General features: G+C 42.5%; 1 protein-coding gene across 4 annotated transcripts in view; it reads right to left on the bottom strand.

Moving 5' to 3' along the window:
• Positions 1 to 15,030: 15,030 nt before the first annotated feature.
• LOC115100070 (dimethylaniline monooxygenase [N-oxide-forming] 5-like) overlaps positions 15,031 to 19,685 on the bottom strand; it is a 76,939-nt gene continuing 72,284 nt past the window's right edge. For all 4 annotated transcript variants that reach the window (XM_029618241.1, XM_029618240.1, XM_029618243.1 and 1 more), the window contains 2 exons: positions 17,616 to 17,688; positions 15,031 to 15,629 (listed from right to left, as the gene is read on the bottom strand). In XM_029618241.1, coding sequence (XP_029474101.1) covers positions 15,281 to 15,629; positions 17,616 to 17,688 — 422 coding nt within the window. In that variant the 3' untranslated portion in view covers positions 15,031 to 15,280. The remainder of the gene's footprint in view (positions 15,630 to 17,615; positions 17,689 to 19,685) is intronic.

Genomic DNA, 19,685 nt, shown 5'->3' with positions numbered 1-19,685 from the left:
GTGAATTGAGCCTTTAGTTTGGAAATCTTGCCTCTAATGTTGTTATTCATGGAATGTGTTCTCATTTGTAAAGAAAACACTCATAGGCTGGGTACAATTTAGATTATGCAAGATGTTGTTTGTATAAAACTTGCATCTGAAAGTTTATATTTAATGAAAATGTGAAGTGATTTCCTATGCAAATATTGCCTCACATATTTTTTGATATTGCATTAAAAAATTAGGTGTTTTGATGGGAGCAGAAAGGAAATCATTGTTAACCATGCCAGTTTCTGAGTGAGTAAAATATGTGGGGCTCTTTTGAAATAAAGAAACTCTTCTTCTCTTAGGCTTTTTTTCTCCTTATATAGTTATAACTACTTAGGAACATAAGAACTTACAAATTTCATGCTGGTTCAGACTGGAAGTTCATCAAGCTCAACATCCAACAATGGTCAATCTGGGTAACTTCAAAGTAACCAGCAGATCCTAATGGGGAGATCCCATCCCTGTTGTTTCCCCATCAGGCTTAAAATCTTATTTAAAAACTCTACAAACATGAGCCATTAACAGAAAACAAATTGTGGCTATTAATATCACTGCCTCAAAAATCAGATAAGTGCCGAAATGTATATAGGAAGAGGATGAGGATCAAGTAACCTCCACATCTGTAGAGGGTCTATGTCTGTTAATTATAATTCAAGATTAGCATTTGAACATAGTGGTTGCATTGTGACTTTTATGCATGAGCCGGACTTCTGTGCAATTGACGCATCTCCACTCCCATCACAACTGCTGCATCTTCACACACCCCCAGTATTACTACATTTTGCAGCTCCTATCACTAGCAGTGATGTGCAGGAGTAAAAAAAATGTGTTTAATTTTTCAGTTCATTTTCAGGAGGTTTTTCTCCCTATGAATTTTGTTTTGTTTGATATTTAATTTGCTTCTTTCATTTTAAAAAACCGAACCAAACATTTAAAAAAATCCAAAAAGGAAAAAAAAAGGAAATGTGGCCTCTCAAGGTCTACTATACTCACCACCCATCCCTCCCACCTGGAAAAATGTTGGGGCCCGAATCTTCCCAGCCCCCCACTTTCCCAGTCTGGTGGGGATCCACTGGCGAGAACTAGGCCCAGGCTGAAGCCTTGGCCTTGTGTAGACCAAAGTCATAGTAGGCTGCAGTGACCTCGGCCTAAGCTCTACATAAACCAAGGTTTGGAGGCCAGTCTTCGTGGCTGGGAGCCGCTAAAGAAGCCTGCCACCTCTCTACCTTCAGGGCAGGGCTGCCCCACTGCCTGCCTGGTTCCTTGGATTTTCCACGTGGCCGGGAGGATGCCACCAGCTTCCAGCTCTTCTCTCCAGCTTCCTAGGGCGCGGGCGCATGCCTCTCTGCTCCTCTTCAAGGGCCAGCCAGGTGTGGCCCCTGCTGACCCCTCCCTGGGCATTGTCCTCATCAGCCCTACAAAAGGGCTCAGCGTCCAGTCTATCTTGGCCTTCGTAAGGAGTTGGTCACTCCTGGGATCCTGCTATCCTTCACTCCAGGAGTCGTCCCTGTTCCAGCACTTCTGCAAAGTCCTGTGTTCCTTATTCTCTGTCGGAGCTCCTCGTCCAGTCCTAATGTCTGCCTGCTGTTCCAGTCTTAATGTCTGCCTGCTGTACCAGCCCTGATGTTTGCCTGTTCATGTTCCTGCCCTAAGGTCTGTCTTCCAATCTGGTATCCGTGTTCCAGGCCAGATGATGCAAGCCTTGTACCTTGTTCCTGAATTCGCCTGAAAGCTAGTATCTCGTTTCTGTGTCTTCAAAATGTCCTGGTACCTCGCGGCAAGCCATGTCGTAGTCCGTGACCAGCCCCACGGGTGGGCTGAGTAGGGCGCTTCGTGATGCAAGCCATGTACCTCGTTTCTGAGCCTCCAAGAAGCCCTTACCTAGTTCCTGAACCTTCTGAAAGCCTGGTATCCTGCGGCAGCCCATGTCGTGGTCCGTGACCAGCCCCACGGGTGGGCTGTGTAGGGCGCTTCATGTTGCCAGTCTCGTACCTCGCCCTTGAGTCTCCTGCATGCATCATACCTCGTTCCTGAGCACGTCTGTGCCTGAGTCCACGTCTCTACTTCCAGTACCTCGTTCCTGAGTATACGGCTGCACTTCCAGTACCTCGTTCCTGAGTCTACGTCTCTACTTCCAGTACCTCATTACTGAGTCTACGTCTCTACTTCCAGTACCTCATTCCTGAGTCTATGTCTGCACTTCCAGTACCTTGTTTCTGAGTCTACGTCTCTACTTCCAGTACCTCGTTCCTGAGTCTACGGCTGCACTTCCAGTACCTCGTTCCTGAGTCCTCGTCTCTGCCTGAGTCTACCTCGTTTCTGAGTCTCGTCTGCATCCATGTTCCAGTCTTCGCTGCCCTGGCCTCCATCTGGCCTGCCGCTTCGTGCCGTACCCTGCGGCAGGTCCGAAAGGGCTGGGAATGGTCGGAGGACTGTTCACAAGACCAACATTGCGTTGTTGGGTCTTCCGAAGCGTGCAGGTCCGGAGGAGGGCCTGTCTTCCAGTCACCACTCCAGCCTTGCTCCCGTCCAGCCCATGCTTGGGCATGCCACGCCTCCCGCGGCACTTCTTCAGAGTTCCTCTGGGGTCGAGCCATGGCTCAAGGACACACATCTCCCAGGAGTGGGATCGCTCTCCTAGCGCTCCACAACAGGTCCATCAATAATATAAAGGAGACAAATAAATTATTGTATTTGTCAAACGAAACAATGAAATAAGTGAAAGTAATTTAGCAATTCTAGAGGTCCATCAATAATATAAAGGAGACAAATAAATTATTGTATTTGTCAAATGAAACAATGAAATAAGTGAAAGTAATTTAGCAATTCTAGAGGTCCATCAATAATATAAAGGAGACAAATAAATTGTGTTTGTCAAATGAACAATGATAAAAGTGAAAGTAATTTAGCAATTCTAGAGTCCATCAATAATATAAAGGAGACAAATAAATTGTGTTTGTCAAATGAACAATGATAAAAGTGAAAGTAATTTAGCAATTCTAGAGTCCATCAATAATACAAAGGAGACAAATAAATTATTGTGTTTGTCAAATGAAACAAAGAATTAAGTGAAAGTAATTTAGCAATTCTAGAGGTCCATCAATAATATAAAGGAGACAAATAAATTGTGTTTGTCAAATGAACAATGATAAAAGTGAAAGTAATTTAGCAATTCTAGAGTCCATCAATAATACAAAGGAGACAAATAAATTATTGTGTTTGTCAAATGAAACAATGAATTAAGTGAAAGTAATTTAGCAATTCTAGAGGTCCATCAATAATATAAAGGAGACAAATAAATTATTGCGTTGGTCAAATGAAACAATGATATAAGTGAAAGTAACTTAGCTTTTGTTTCCTATGCAAACTCTTAAGATAGGAAAAGCGTCCCTGCTGAGGAAAACATCCTAAGGAAAGGAATAGGCCTAGCATATAGCAGCTCAGAGTCAGTGAGGCCTGGCCTTCTGAGATCCGAAGTATTAATAACTATATAGGAAATGTATTAAGTTAGTCCAATAAAAGGGCACCACTGTATTATTTTCTTTTTGTGTGTTTATTTGTTAACTTTTATTTTCATGAGATCTCTAGTGAAAGTGAACCAGAATGAAAAATAATTGACTTATACCACCAACATTGGAAAGCTGTCAAGGAGGAGATTTAAGGGAAAAGACAGGAAGGTGCAAGCTAGAAGTGATATTTTGTTAGTGGTGGGTGGAAGCTCTGAACAGCCTTGACCTGGCAGCATGCTAGAACAAGAGGCCAGAGCGGTTCTGCCCTTGAGCCATGAAACGGCTCAAGCAATTGAAAGTGAGCAAGCCAGAATAGCTTGCTGGCAGTCTGGAGCTTGGCCCATTCCTCGGGACTGGAAGAAGAGGCTTGGGAGCTCTTGAATGCAGAAGTGAGTGTGCTTGTGCCTGTTGATGTGAAGCGATGAAGCATTGTGTGACTGGATAACCTCACCTGGACTGGATTTGTACTGTTATTACGGTATTTGAATCTGCTAAGTTGTTAAACCTGATTGAACCTGACACTACGGTTTGCTCACCTCGAGGGTTGAGAAACGGCATTGTCTCTGTTTAGCCAGCACATAACTCTTTGTGCTTTCTCGTAAGAGCCTACTGAAATAAAACCCTGCCTGGAAACCTAAGGCGAGGGTGCCTTATACCTGCCTGGCACATGCTTTATACTAAGGGGACTTTCAAGAGGTAGAAAGAGGACAAAGGATCAATGACTTGGCCTGGAAGAAAGGAAGTATAGCACTCAAGGAGAGAAAGAGCTGGAAACTGCAGTGTCTTAAGGAAAGAGGTACGGGAAGGTGGTTTAGTAAACAACTGCAGTTCTAGTGTCTCGTAATGGATGACCATGAGGCCTGAGCTGAGAAAAGGGTTAAATGACATGGAGAACTAGGAGCTGCTGAAAATCCCCAGAAGGTGGACTTCTAGGAAAGACTTGGAGCGAAGTAATAATGCCGCCATATTTATTTATTTATCATCATACATGACTTCAAGGCGGTTTACATGCTGTGAATCAAAATACTCAATACATAAAGAGATCAGTATTCAGCCACAGGCTATCTGGGGATGTTATCTGGAGAAACAATGCTGGATAACTTTAACTGAATATTCAGCAGCAATGCCCTGCTGTTGAATACAAACCAAGTTGTCTGGATTAAGTTTATCTGGATAACATTAGGACTGGTCTGTGGCACAACTACACATACAGATGGCTTACCTAGATAATGCTGAATAACTAAGTTACACGGATAAATGAATCCCAGTCTGGAACACCCTTGGAATTCCTCCAATTTATCTTGGAAAGTTTTATCCGACTTAAAACTTATCCAGATAAATCAGTCATGTTTGGCACAGACGGAAAATTCAAATCTTGTGGTTTGCCTGGCTAGATGTCAAATATAGCTTTACAAGCCATTTGGATATGGAGCTCAAAATAAATGGACAGTGCCCATTTCCTACACAATAAACATATCAATAAACCTCTAATAGCCCATTGATCAGCCACAACAAATAGTCTATATGTCAACAGGGTCGGAGATAAGAGATGACAGAACTTTTGGGTGAAAATGGATATTTTATAATGTTTTGATTTATGTGTTAAAGGCCATGTATGTTTTATTATGTATGTAATTTTTGTCAACTGCTACAAAATGTATGATGTAAGCGGGTTACAAATTTTAATAAATTGGAAATTTCTGAAGAGGACATCAGAAAGTCCTTTCTTCATGTGAGCCTGTAGTTAATCTCAGATAATAGAAATCGACAGGCACATTCCCAGTAGCCCTGAGTCTTGTCTGCCTATGTTCTGCAGCTGAAGAAAAGTTATTTTCTCTGCAATATGGTGCTGAGCACGGAAAGTCGCTCCTCGTCAGCATTCTTTTCCCACAGGGCCTAAGGATTATAGCAGAATAAGTATTTGTACAAACCTGCAAAGGCATTGTTCAGCTTATCTGGCTTTCAGGGCTGGCTGTTTTGAAATGCTGTTTTAATAGACCAGCTACATTTTCAAGTATTTAACTTGAAAATCAAACCTGCTTCCAAACCTAGAGGGCAAGGTCGAGGAGAAGCCTATTACCGCGAGTATCCAGTAATTGCCGCCGTGCCATCCTTCAGAATTTAGAAACCGACAGAAGATAGGGTCCCTTGGCAATTCCATCACTCTCGTCCGCCAGATTAACAGCAGTAAGATAAAAAGCAATATCCTTAGCAGCCCCTAAAATTAGGAATATGCTACCAGTGGAACTAAGGTTGGAATCCAGACAGAGTTCAAAAAACTTCAAAAAACTTGGCTATTCAAACAAGCCTATGGTGAGAATAACACCTAATAATGTGGTAAAGAAGCAATATATGAGTGATGGGGAACCCGTCTTTTGGTACCTGCATGATTTGTTGTTAGAAATTTTATAAGGTACTCGCTATTGTTAATCACTATTGTTTTATGTATGATGTGATATTTTTGTTTTTAAAGAGTGTAAACCGATGTGAAGGTTAGGTCCGTACACCGGTATGGGAAAAATAGTTAAATAAATAAATGTCTGGTCGCTAAGTCAATAGGAGATGCCTGCCACTACGTCTTAGTAAAACTGGAGGGAGGAGAGGAAAGGAATATATGTCATGCCTTGTCTTGCACAAGCATGCCGTGTCTGATTAATCTCCTTGCTGCAGCCTTTTCTCAGGAGTCAGTCAGAAGAGAATGACAGAGCACTTGGCATGCCTCAGATGCATTTCAGGGGCTGGAAGAGGATAAAGAGATGGAATGCAAATTATCCCTAGTTTAAACCCTCAATTGTGACTCCCCAATATAATGTACTGATGAAAGGGCTGTCAGCAGGCTATGGAGGCTCCTAGCCCATTTTCCAATTCAGGGTTTTCTTCTGGAAATGAGTCGCTTGCAGCTAGTGCATCCCCCAGTTCATCACTAAGCAGGCCAGGAGACGTCTCTGACTTCAAGTGACATCTCCTTACCCAGTAGCAGGCTGAGATTTTTTTTATATATTTAAAATATTTCTATTCCACCCATTGCAGAATTACTGTATTGACAGTCAAGGAAGGGCTACTGGACCATCTCATCACCAAAGCAGTGCGGGATCAGTCCTGGGTAATGCACATCACTATAGAGCTGGACATAGAATTGGTCAGGCTTCCCAAGTTGAGTGTATGGTGTGGTGAAAGGTGAGAGCTTTGTTCGGTCTGCACTATCTGAATGTGCCAGTCTATGTTATGCACTGGGAGAAATGGCTTTGGGAGCAATAAGGCTTGGGGGCCTGTCACATCCTGCTGCCTCCTGATACATCCCCGTCATCAACAGTGGTGTCTGTCACATCCTCATCAACACTGGGGTTTGACTCCTCCTCCTACCTTCTGACATGTCCCCAACAACAATACTGAGGCCTGACACTACAGGGGTCTGACAACACATCCAGAAGCAGCTTTACACTACCATACCCCAATACCAAGGTCTGGTAGGACATCCAGCAGAAGTATTAAATTGCCAGACACCTCACAAAACCACAGGGGTATGAATCATCCTTGTTCTGCCTACCAGGTTACAGACCCCTCCGCAGAGTCTTGATGCCACCAAGTTCCTCTCCCTGTCATATTCCAAGCACCACCACAGGGTCATGACGCCACTAAATTCCTCTGCTTGCTTATCCCCAAACACCATCACAAGGTCATGACTCCCGTGAGTTCCTCTGCCTCCTTTTCCCAAATGCCAGCACAAGGCATGACTCTTCTGAGATCCTCTACTCATTTTCTCCATAAACCACCATTAAATTTGTTATACACCGCTGGACGTGATGATATGAGATTGTATGAAACCTTCCTCTTCTTTCCCCCCAATTTTTTTTGGATTAAAATCTGATCCTGAATTTTTTTTCAATTAAGTATTGAGAGATATTTTTCCTCTTGAAGGTGCTAAAAGAACATATACATAATTTAATAGAGGTGATATCTTGTTCATTAGTTTACATCATTTTCTTAAAGCATATGGAAATATGACCAAATTGGAAATTCTGAAAGGGGCAATGTCAACAGGAATCTATCAATAGGATGATCCAAATGCAGTGTCTGTTACTAGCTGATCGTTCTCATAGCAAGTCATATGGTGAATGGTGCATTATGGTGCCTGCTAGTTAAAATAAATTAAAAGAATGCAGTTACACATTGGAATGGCCTTCATATGGCTCACATGTTACCCCAAGATTTTCTGGTAAAAGCAGGGAATACAAAAAGAAACGTAAAACTCCAAGATTAGAAGCAGAAAATACGAACCTTTTTAGCAGCACCACTGCTCATTCTATATCAGCTAATACTAAAATACCTACTATTAATGTGCAAAAGCTAATTGTAGAGCATGTGGCTACAACTCAAAATGTTAATCCTTAAGTATATGTTGCTGCAGAGCAGTATAACCAGCCACTTCAAGTTTAAGGGACGCATTCAGTTCTTTTAAAGATTTACTGTCCGATTGCAAAATCCCTGCTCAGGTATCCAGTTCATTTAAACAATGAACAAAAGGATTTATTTGAACAGATATGTTATTATTCAGAGTCTTAATTGCCTCGTAAATTGTTTCAAGAGAAAATGTAGCAGGTCTTACCAAAGTTAAGGGTTGTAAAGTTGTATTCTTCTCTAAATCAGTGATCTTCTCCCCTCTCTGCCGCATTGCTTCTTTCCCAGCCAACTGCCTGTCAATACCGCAAGTGTAGAGCAGTTCCAGAGTGGCTTCAGCTAGGCTCGCAGTCTCAGCACGCGACTCGTCGATCAGCCAGCATCAGCTGTCATCGCTCATCTGGCATCAATGTCTGGGCAGGATTCGAGGGTGCAATCCTCCAGGGACAGAGATAACAACGTATCAGGGAAAGGTTCGAGTAGAGCTTCTTCTCCAGACCTCTCCAGTGACTCCACTCACGGGGTAGAAATTCCATGTCTCACATAGGGATCCATAGTCTGATAGCAGGCCCTGGGGAGGAGGCAACTGGGACTGCCTGTTCCCTGGCCCTCCACTTGTGGGCAGAAAGAGGCATATTCACTTAGAAAAAAAAGTAGGTAAGAGAGAGCCTTGTCTGTGGCTTGCTAGTGCAGCCATCTTGGATCCTCCTAAAGAAAACCAATATTTTTCATCTTGAGTGGAACAGCTTGAAAATCAAGTCAGTGAGAAAAACCTTTAGTCTGGTCTTTATATATTATGAATGGAAATGTATTCCTTTCTTTCCTACAGTTATATTAGGACCCTCCTTATTGAGCTCCTAGAATGTAATGATTCAGGAGAAATTTTTTTTCTTATATTTCCTTTATAATGATGTTACTTTTACTGTGCGTTTTCACTGTCTCATTGTTTACCGATTCAAGTTTATCCTTGATGTATATTTTAAAATGAATAAATAAGGAATAAAAAAACAAAAATACAAAAGAATCAAAGTGTTAATTCTTTAAATACTGTTTCTTACAAGCTCATAGTTTTTGTGACATAGACACTAGGCCTACTGGGGAGGTTGATTTTGGAAAATGCAGATCCAACAGATCTCTAGTGGTACAAAGAGAAAAGTGATGGAAAATCTTTTGCTACCAGCATTAAATGCTGCCTTAGATCTGGGTGTTAATGAGCTGAAAAGCTCATATGGAGCTGTGCTAGATGCACAGTTTCTGTAGGCACAGTTTATGGTCAGCCCACCAGCTACAGAGGAGAAACCTCTTGGTATTTGATTAGATTACTCTCCTATCTCAGGAAACTCATAGACAGAGAGTTTAATAAATCTAAATCAGGAACAATGGATAGTACAACAATTCACAAGCAGAAGGAATAAAATTATGATCATTCAGCTGAGACTGCAGGATTATTTGCATAAGCGTCAAGGAAAAAGGATCTTTCATTCAGTATTGCTATTAAAGGAACTGTTATTCAGTATTATGATTTGGGAAGAAGGGAAATTTGCTAGGGAGAAAAGAAAATTAACTGATGGTAAGCAAGGACCAACTACCATAGCCAAATGTTCAAAGCATGGTCTACTACAGTATTCTTTCCGAATCAGTGCTAGATAAGAACATAAGAACATAAAAAATTGCCATGCTGGGTCAGACCAAGGGTCCATCAAGCCCAGCATCCTGTTTCCAACAGAGGCCAAACCAGGCCACAAGAACCTGGCAGGATCCCAAACACTAAGAAGAACCATGTTACTGATGCAATTAATAGCAGAGGCTATTCCCTAAGTAAACTTGATTAATAGCAGTTAATGGACTTCTCCTCCAAGAACTTATCCAATCCTTTTTTAAACACAGCTATACTAACTGCACTAACCACATCCTCTGGCAACAAATTCCAGAGCTTTATTGTGCGTTGAGATAGATCAATTAAACCAGTAGCTTCCTGAATTGGGGACAGAAAGCTCGAGGAGTGCTCAAATGTTTGGTAGCTGGGTTTCAATGTGAAGAAGGATTGTTTATTACAGGAATTTCAGGAGTATCGTTTCTGCATGGGGGTAGCCTGCACGGAATGACAGTTACAACCCTAAACATTTTGCTGGGCAGACTGGATGGACCTTTTGGGTCTTTATCTGCCATCATTTAATGAGTTACTATGGTGCTAACTTACACAAACCTGGAAATAAAATTGCCACTTAATGAGCCCACTGGTGATAACATTACTTTCTTTAAAAAAAATGATCACACCTGTATTTTTGCTCGTTTTCCCCCTCCAATTCTGACTGACTCTGCCACCAGGTACCTTCAGGAAGCTGCTTATGGAATACGCCTCTCTTTTAGGGTCCAGCAGAGGTCAAAACAGCAATATGTAAGGGAGAAATAGTTCCTAATGCTTGACATGTGAAAAAAAATTGAAACTGTGAAAGCAATTAACTATGGGACCAATGCATTAAACTGCATTAACTTCATCCATGAACACATGTAAATGCAGTACATATGTGTATATAATGGTCGATATTAATAATATATAAATGAGGCAGACTGTAAAATGCATGTGTAAAGGTTCACGTCAGTGTGGTCAGAAATGCAAAATCTTAACCACACCCCACTGATGTATAATTAATTATTTTGTGTTAATGTATCTGTGTTACTTTGTGAGTGTTTTAATGTGCATAAGTTTTTCTGTGCTAATAGGTAATGAGTTATTTTGCATACTTTTTCATTTTGTTACGTCAGTAGAATAAATTCTGCATTAACACTAAGGCAAACTAGTGTAGCCCCCGTCCTGGTCAGCTCTGGCATGGGGGATGAGGGCACACTGGGAGACTCACTGTCCAGGCAAAGCCCTATGACCTCCTGCACAGAGAGGTGGGAGAAAGACTTCCATGAATATGAGAGACTGAGATTTTCCTGCACTGGGGTTCCTCCTCCAGCCAAATATTACCACGTTGACACTCAAATTGTTGTTCAAACATAAAGGCTTTACTGCAGTTGGTGAGCAGATAACATAAATTCTAAAGAAGTGGACTTAGTCTCTGGTCGTAAAAGTCAGCCTAGTTCTAAGCAGTCAGCTCACTTCCTCCCTGGGAGCTCTCCAGTGCCTGATGGATATGGTGGTGTCTTCCTCCTTCCTCTTAGATGAACTTTTGGTTGAATAGGACTCTCTCAGATTTCTTTTCCAAATGTTGTGGCAGATTATTTTTCACTTCAAATTGCCCCTGCAAATGACTGTTCTCAGTTAACCCTTTTCTCAACCTCTGTTCTGGGAAAATTGAGATATTTCTCCTAACCTCTTATTCCAAGCTTCTCTGACCAGTCAGGTCTTTGGACCCAAGCACATCCTCTGGTTCAGGATGCTCCTTTGGTGGAATCTCCTTTTCCTAGGCCTGTCCTGTGGAGGGACCCAGGCCCAGTGGTGCTCCTCTGTGAAAAGACAAGCAAACTGGACTCCACCTGGAACCCTCCGCTCCCCAAGATCCTGCTGTGACTCCAGAAATCCACTCTCAGCTCCCATATGACATGGGTACAGGAGTTTTATTAACGGAAATGACCCCTCCTAATGAGGAGTATTACACCTACCTGACACTACACTGACCTCACAAACAGGGGCTAGATCTGCTTGAGACTCCTGACACATACTAAGGGCATTCAGACCAGCTAAGCTCATATCAGCATGGGGCAACACTGCTAGTAAGGGGCTTAATTTAACACCACCCTTTCACTAGATTGTGTATCTCAACAGCACTGTTAAGATGTGTTAAATGCCAGTAATGCATTAATGCTTAGGTTACCCTTTAGCCCAGGGCTTCCCAAACCTGTCCTGGGGACCCCACAACCAGTCAGCTTTTCAGGATATACACAATAAATGTGCATACCATGGAGACTCAGTATATGCAAATTTATCTCATGCATATTCATTGTGGATATCCTGAAAACCCAACTGGCTGAGGGGTCCCCAGGACAGGTTTGGGAAGCCCTGCTTTAGCATATTAGGTCCTAAATAATGTTCATTGCTCAGCAACTTGAAGGGGCAGCTCGGCATATAAGGAGTTAAGTCTTTGGTTAGCTATGCAGACGTGAAAGCAAAAGAATCCGCTCTGGAATTCTGCAAACGTCAGCCCTAAAGTCAGAATCACAAATCTCAGGCTCTGGTTCGAGGAAAATCAGAATTCTTCCCTGCTAACTATTACATAACTATGATCATAAAAAGGAATGGAAATATATGCCTGGGTTCTTTCAGAGACACATCGTTAGCTGGCTGGAGAAGAGACAAGAATTAAAAACCAAACAAACCAGATGCAAGCTGAATAGAAAGGAAGTGAATGGAGTCTAGGTCTGGAGCTGATTAAAAGAGGGGTGGTACCAGGGAATAGGGGATATGGTTGAACTGGTGGCCTGAAAAATCAGGAAATGACCGATGCAATTATTTATAATGTCCCTTTAATGACAATGTGATGAGCCAGCTTGATGCTGACTGTGCAAGAAACATATTTTAGCATGAGAAGAAATGAAAGCCTAAGAGTATAATAATCGGTGAGCAGCTTTCTCTCCCTTCCCACCTCCGCTTGGACAGATCCTGGTCAGCTTAACAAGTTTAACCAACTCATTATTTTAGCACAAGTTTTATTGCATCGACCCCTAAACAGGAAAAGTCTCTTAACTGGCCATAAGTGTCAGTACCCAATGACAAGAGGTGAAATAGTGGGATACATTCGTTAGGGTTTGTGTGTGTCTGAGATAATAAGCAAGCCAGAGGGAGTTAATTCTAGTGTCTTTCCCCGCCACCCATCCCTAGCTCAACCATTGATTTTTAGGTGAGACACTTTCTCATTAAACATCAGTCAGGCTCTTATCTAAATCATACTATTGCACCAGCCCTTATTCAGAGTTTAATGATCACCTTGTAGGTCACTAGCAGATTCATTAGTGAATACATCTATAAATTTAAAGTACTGTAATTCCAACTTCCTTAGCAACCTAAACTCAACTAGGAACTCAAAAAAATTAAGATGCATGTCTAAATTGGCTTTAACATGCTATGGAAAACATTTTCCATGCCTGCAGTACTAAACATGGATGTTAACACAAAACAGTGTAACACACATGTTAGCTGTGGCCAGTTCCTTTGGGGATTTTATTTTCAACCAAACCTGATGAACACAAAATAGCTCCCTCCCAAACCCCCCTCCCCACCCCTGAGCACTATCTCTTTCAACATAGAAATAAACCCACCTCCAATCCCCTCGATGAAAGGCAACTCCCAACCTGTGAGGTATCCCTGCAGCACATAGCAAACAACCCTCCACATTAGTAAATGTCTGTTGTAGTGAAGCAACCCTAAGGGTATCATTTGCCAGCACCTGCAGTGTGGGTAGGAGGGCGGGGACATTGCTCCTGCTCATGAATATTCTCTCCCTTTGGACTGGTAAGAGCTGTTCCTGGAGGGGTGGATGGGGAACTGCTAAACAATTGGAGGGTGCACTTCTGGTAGTGGGAATGGGGGGGGGGGGGATAATTTGCATGGAGGCAGAGGGGGAAGCTTTTTTGGGGTGGATTTCTGATATTTGCCCTGGGGATACTTTTAAGGGGAGGGAGGATGCCCCTTACAGAGATTCCTGTTGTGCAGGGGAGAAGAAATTCTTTCTTGGGGACCAAATTCTGTTCCCTCAAGCTAACTGGACAAGAATGAAAAGGCTAGATATCTCGGTGGATTTCATGCTTACAGCAAGGACACTAAAAATTAACCCCTGTCCAGGGCTGGTGTTACATTTGTGCATTTTTCTGGGCCCATGGGAAATAGCCAAAGCAGACGTCATATCATGCTATTTTTCCATAGTCTCGGTAAAGCCTCATTTGCATATGATACACGCTCATTTACATGCAGATGCTAAGCTTTCCAAGACACAATTTAATGACACAATCCAAGGACACAACCCAAGGACTCCTCAAAACATTCAGCCATTAATCATGCCATTTGTACATAACTTGTAATGTGACTTGTATATCGTTTAACCATTTATTCTTTCCTTTTTCTTCCTCTTCACCAAGTTCTGCCACCCTTGTTAATTGTAACTGTACTTTCGGTCACCTGAGTTCTAGTTTGATGTATTTAATGCACTCCCGTTTCATGTAAACCAGCAAGATATGTTCTCGTGATTGCCGGTATATAAAAACCTTAAATAAATAAATAAAATAAATAAATAAATTTTAGACACGAATGTGATGGGAGTCCATCTTAATATGCATATTAAAAGGTAGATTTTAAAAGCGTTGCTTGCGCAAAAATGGCCACATGCATGCATATGCGGGCCGTGCCCGAGCAACACGAATTTTAAGAAGCCGCAAAGTATGTGCGTATATACTTATGTATGAGAGAAGAAGAAGGGGGTGGGACATGAGCATTCCAGGCTGGGGCTAAGACTTACATGTGTAACTCCGAATTTTATAAAAGCTGGCCATGGCGCGCATCCACGTGATATCCGCAATACTGCAGGTCTAGAGATCTCAAGTTTTAGGGTTTTCAGGATAGCATGAAGGATTGGGGTCAAGTGGGGGGCTTGCAGGATGAAGAACCAGAGGGGTCTTGAAGACCTCAATATCAACTGGACGAATTGGAAAAACTGTTTTTTTTTCCCTCGTGCGAGCATGTTTTAAAATCTGCCTGCATCTGCGCGTAAAAGCCGCTAAAGCCCTAGTGGAAATATGAATGGGACATTTACTCAAGCCTCCTCTTAAGATTACGCACACACTTACATGCAGCAGAGAGATTTTGAATGATACACACATACTTGCGTGCACAATATAAAACTGCAGCATATCTCCGCTCGCACACAGATATGCGCGTTTATGGGTGCACGTGAGTTCCTCTTGAAATTGACCTGTTAGGTTTTACAGCATAGCATGATATTCTTGCCTGTGCAAAACAGCTTTAGCGAAAGGCTACAAAAATGGTAGCAGGCCTGTTTAATATTTGATTGTATACTCTCCTCTTTACATTGTTGGTCTATATATATTGCAACCTTTTCTATGTAACCCACCCTACCCTAAGAAAAGGTGGAATATAAAATTAATAAAAATAGTAAATATATGTTAAACTTTATTGTAAAGGCCTATATATTTCTATTGAAAATTGGTATATTATTCTTTGTCAGTTAGAAAGTTTAGGAAAAGTACATTGTTACATAGCAAAGATGAAGGAATACTAGAAGTGTAGGGAGTCCAATCTTATAGTTCTCCAACAGTTATCGCTGCTTATTTACAAGAAGATATGGAGAGAATTATAAGTTAACTATGCTGGACAAATGTCTTTATTTAGTCTAAAAACTATAAAAATACCAGGCAGCAAAGAGGACTACAAGCCCAAGTAACTTAAGCAGCATTGGCACGGATGACTGACTAGAATGGGTTGTTAGAACACGTGTTCTTGTTGGTTTCAAAATTCGGTCCCACTGGGTAAGAATGGCTTGTCTGGCTCCGCTCCACTTCCCTGGTCCGGTTAAGCGGTACTGATACGGTGTGCAAGGGCCAAAGAAGACTTCTTTAGCCAACTTTGGATCCATGAGAAAGAGGTTCAGAATGTTGGGTTTGACACCTACCACTGTGGCCAATTCATCCATATAGTCCACGTAATCTACTTGTATAGTGTGGCGATTACTTGTTACATAGCTGAAAGCAGAAGAAAACACCAGATGCTATCACACCAGGCTTGTGATCCTGAAGGCAAAGTATACAGAATTTACTCTTGGTGTTCTCATTTTCTTGTACATGTACAACACCATGGTTTCTCTTGACTTCAAAGTCCATGCATTGACAGTCCACCGTCAGATGCGTTGACATAAAAACTGCCAGCAAGAACAGCAAGCAGCTGCCAGTGGGTTGTCAATAAGCTGCATACTGGTTATACCTCTGCCAATAGGTTTTAGTATAATTATGAATGTGTTATGAGCATATTACAAAGCCTAACGTCATCTTTCTACATCAAAATCCTCACTTTTAATATGATAATGATCGGTCAGTGTAATGGTAAAATATCAAAATATTTCCAAATATGCAGCACAAAATGCTCTTCTGCAATAGGAAACTGCTCATTTGCAGAGAAGGGCAGAAATATTATAGGGAAGGCACTGAATTTGAAAATTTTAGAATTTCTGATCTCAGAGAAGGCCTTTGTCAGCTGGAAACTGAGAGGTCAATATTCAAAGGGGTCTAACAGGTGAAATATGATAGAATATGCTAAATGAAGGCCTTTGAAAACTGACCTGGGTTAACTAAATTTAGCTCCTAACTTTCACAACGTACCTAACTTTAGCTGGCCAAGTTCTGGGTAGGTCTGGGAGTAGGGTTAAAGTGAGGGAAGAATTTAGGTAGCCAATACTGATTTTCAGCTCTACGGCCCAACTTGACTGGCCAAATCGAGATGCTCTATAGCAGACTTAAATGTGGCAGGCCAAACCCTCCCTGGCAGCCGTAATCTCATTTGCAGCCTACTTCCAACAAGTCCAAAATTCCCTCACAGCGTGATCCCCCTCCCAGCCCACCTCTCTGCCAGCACACCCAGACCTTAACAAATTACTCATTAGGGCATCCTGATATACCTGGGATGCTTCTTACAGGACCGTGTGGCCCAATAAGAACCCGCCACCACAATGAGCCAGACCCCCACTCACCCTCCACTACCTCTCGAGGTGGTAAAACCTAAAAACGTTTAAAACATAGAAAAATTACTCACCCCCTTCCGAAACCCCTCCCCCCACATTTCCCTAGGAGCAGGCCTTCCAGCCCCCACTCCCAACATACATCATAATCCCTGGGGTCTTTTTTTTTTTTAACTCCTGATGCAGTAAGCTCTAGGTATGCTAAGGTATCAGGAGTTAAAAAAATGCACAGAAATTGGAAAATGTGCACCCAGAAAAGGCTTAGCATGCAAAAAAACCCACCATTTGTGCACCTAACGCTTATTTTCTGAGCAGAAAACATGCTTTTTGTACACAAACCGTATTTCCTGCACATAAAATAACTAGAACGGGCCCTGGCAGCAGAACTCCAGCATCCACCCATAGACTATCGTTACCTCTTGAAACTTTAATCTACCTCAGTCTAGGAGTAAAATTGCCAGCGCACTTCTTTGCATTAGTTTATTGCTTTCGTTTGCATGGAATCTCCATGTGCGGGCGCTGACTTAACCCCAAGTTGTTGTGTACAGATATTTTTGTGCAGGAAACTCCTTGAGGAATCGGCAGTAAAGTTTGCGCACAGGATAACCGCAAGCACAGGCAAGGGTTAAACTATGCACTCTTCCGAACGCCTCTTATTGCATTGGCCTTTTACTTAGTGCCTGAATTTCAGGACTAATCAGCTAGGTTTAGCCTGGAAACCCTCTGCAGGAAGTCTGGCTGGTCCCATTTTGACTGGCTAAAAATAGCTCTTCTTACCTGACCAGCCGTGTCTCTGAATATTTTACCTTTGACTCACAGATGGTCATTATTAGTCACTTAGAAGGCTTGGAGTCATTCAAGTATGCAACAAGACACTCTGATCACTTTGAAAATGGAAGTAAACAAATCACATGAAATAAATAAGTCAAGAATGACTCCAGAAAACGTGGCCACCTGAAGGATTCTAGGGCTCTGGGTTAGAAGCAGAATTTCCTACCGTTTCTGCATCACTTTCTTCTTCCATGCGATGTCAGACTTCATGTTGCTTGCTGGAGGTAGCTGGTTCACTCCTAGAGAAGAAAACCTAGCGTTTTAAGTAGGTCTAGGAAGGACTAGATGTCTGTTTTCTGGAGCACGTTTGTCCTGACGTCTAACAGTTAACATGCGTCTGGTACAGACCCCTTCGCAAACCCATCAATACAATCCAGCTGGTTTTCCTCAGGCTCCAAAGTGGAAACGAAAACAGAAACAGAGCAAATAATTTGGAAATGACCAATGAAAGCAAAATTTGCAATGGGTTGGATTTTCAGAAACCCTCTCAGTGGATCGGATGGCCAGGTCATTGTACACAGTTACAGTATCTTTATCCTCAATTTCAGCTGCATCTAGCCAGCTTGGTACCTGAGTCCCTAAGGGTTTTTCCCATAGACACAAAATGGGAGAAGAGCCTTAACGAATCTGTCCTTTGGTTTGCAACTGAGCATCCAGCTGAAGCCAATTTCCCCAGCTGGATCTAGGACAGCCATGTGTGCATCCACAATTGTGCAATCACATTTTCCAGTTAGCACCGAAAATCCATGCTGACCAGTTAACATATTGCCCCGACAGCACCTTTGGTGCTACCTCTGTTTTGACCAGCTACATCTTTGGGCCTCTCTAATTTTGTCGCATAAAGTGGGTGCCGCTTTGTATTAGAAAGGTCCATTGTGTTTGGAGGTGAGACCTTGTGCCACTGGGGAGATTTAAACTTTACATTTGCCTGTGAAGGAACAGAGGTGGGAGTTCATGAGCTGACTGCTTGCAAGTTGCTGCTCATGTGGGTGTTTTCCTACTACCAGAGGAGCTGTTGATGCGGCTCACGGGTCCATCAGAGGGATGCAGAGTGCACAGCAAAATGATGCAAAAATCCATCAGGGTACCACCAAAACAGAAGAAATACTTTATGTGGTTAAAGGTAAAATCTATGTGTAAGTACCTGCAGATTTTAGCTAACATTTTCAATGCAGACTTGTGTTCATACCTTTGCTTTGAAAATGACTGGGTAATTGGCCTGTAGAAATACACTTCCCCATGGGAGGGCATGACTTGTGGACATTAATTTCCACATATACCTTTCGATTTATAAAATATGAGCCAGATTTTAAAAACTTACATGCGTAAGTCCCGGGGCTAGCCAAAGGGGCAGGGCAGGGCTAGAGACAACCGCTCACCGGCCATTTGCCACTGTGCCGGGGGTTCGCGTGCCGGCAGGGTACCTGCGCACGCTCCTGCTCAGAAGCAGGAACGAAAGGTAAGATAAGACATTTGGGGTATTTAGGATAGGGATGAGGGAGGGAGGTTAGGCTAGGGGGTTGGGAAGATTCCTCCCAGCTCGCTCCTTAATTCCCAGTCCGCGCGTGTTATAAAAACGCACATCCATGTGTGCATGCCGGGTAGCGAGCGCACATGGACGCGCGTGCGTAACTTTTGAAAATCTACCCCTCTATGTTTAAGTTCCATCTCTGCTCCCTGGAACGAATGCCTCACTGCAGTTCATGTAAAAGTGAAGCACTTTTAAATACATAGAGCTCCAGAGTATTTTGAAACAGCCATTTACGTGCACACGTCATGGATTTATGCACTTAAATGGCAATTTTCAGAGGTATAATGGCCCATCATAAAACGTGCCCAGCTGCAAGGCCGCACTGGCTTCTGGGATGCGAGTACTTTTAGCTGGATTAAGAAGAAGCATTCCTGCGTGCGTGTTTAGGCAAGGAGAGTGATACAGTGTGTGGTACGGATGTTGGGTTCAGTTTGTTGCAACTGAACTGAATTAACACGGTCCCAGATAAAATCGCAAATCTCTTTTGGTTCAGTCACTTTGATGCCAAGCAATTCTATGGGGAAGAAAAGCAATGCCTCTTTTTTTTTTACTTCATACAAGACAAAGTGGAGCCGGCTGGGCATAGGGTGAGGGAGGAGCAGGACCAATCATGTTGAAGTAATTTTCCAACCGGCCAATCCCAGCTGCATGACTTCCTCATTTTTACTAAGGAAAAAATGAAATGATGTGCACTTTAAGCCAGGA

This window comes from Rhinatrema bivittatum, chromosome 10 (assembly GCF_901001135.1).
Source record: "Rhinatrema bivittatum chromosome 10, aRhiBiv1.1, whole genome shotgun sequence".
NCBI classification, from domain to species: Eukaryota; Metazoa; Chordata; class Amphibia; order Gymnophiona; family Rhinatrematidae; genus Rhinatrema; species Rhinatrema bivittatum.
This window is presented reverse-complemented; position numbering and strand designations above follow the sequence as displayed.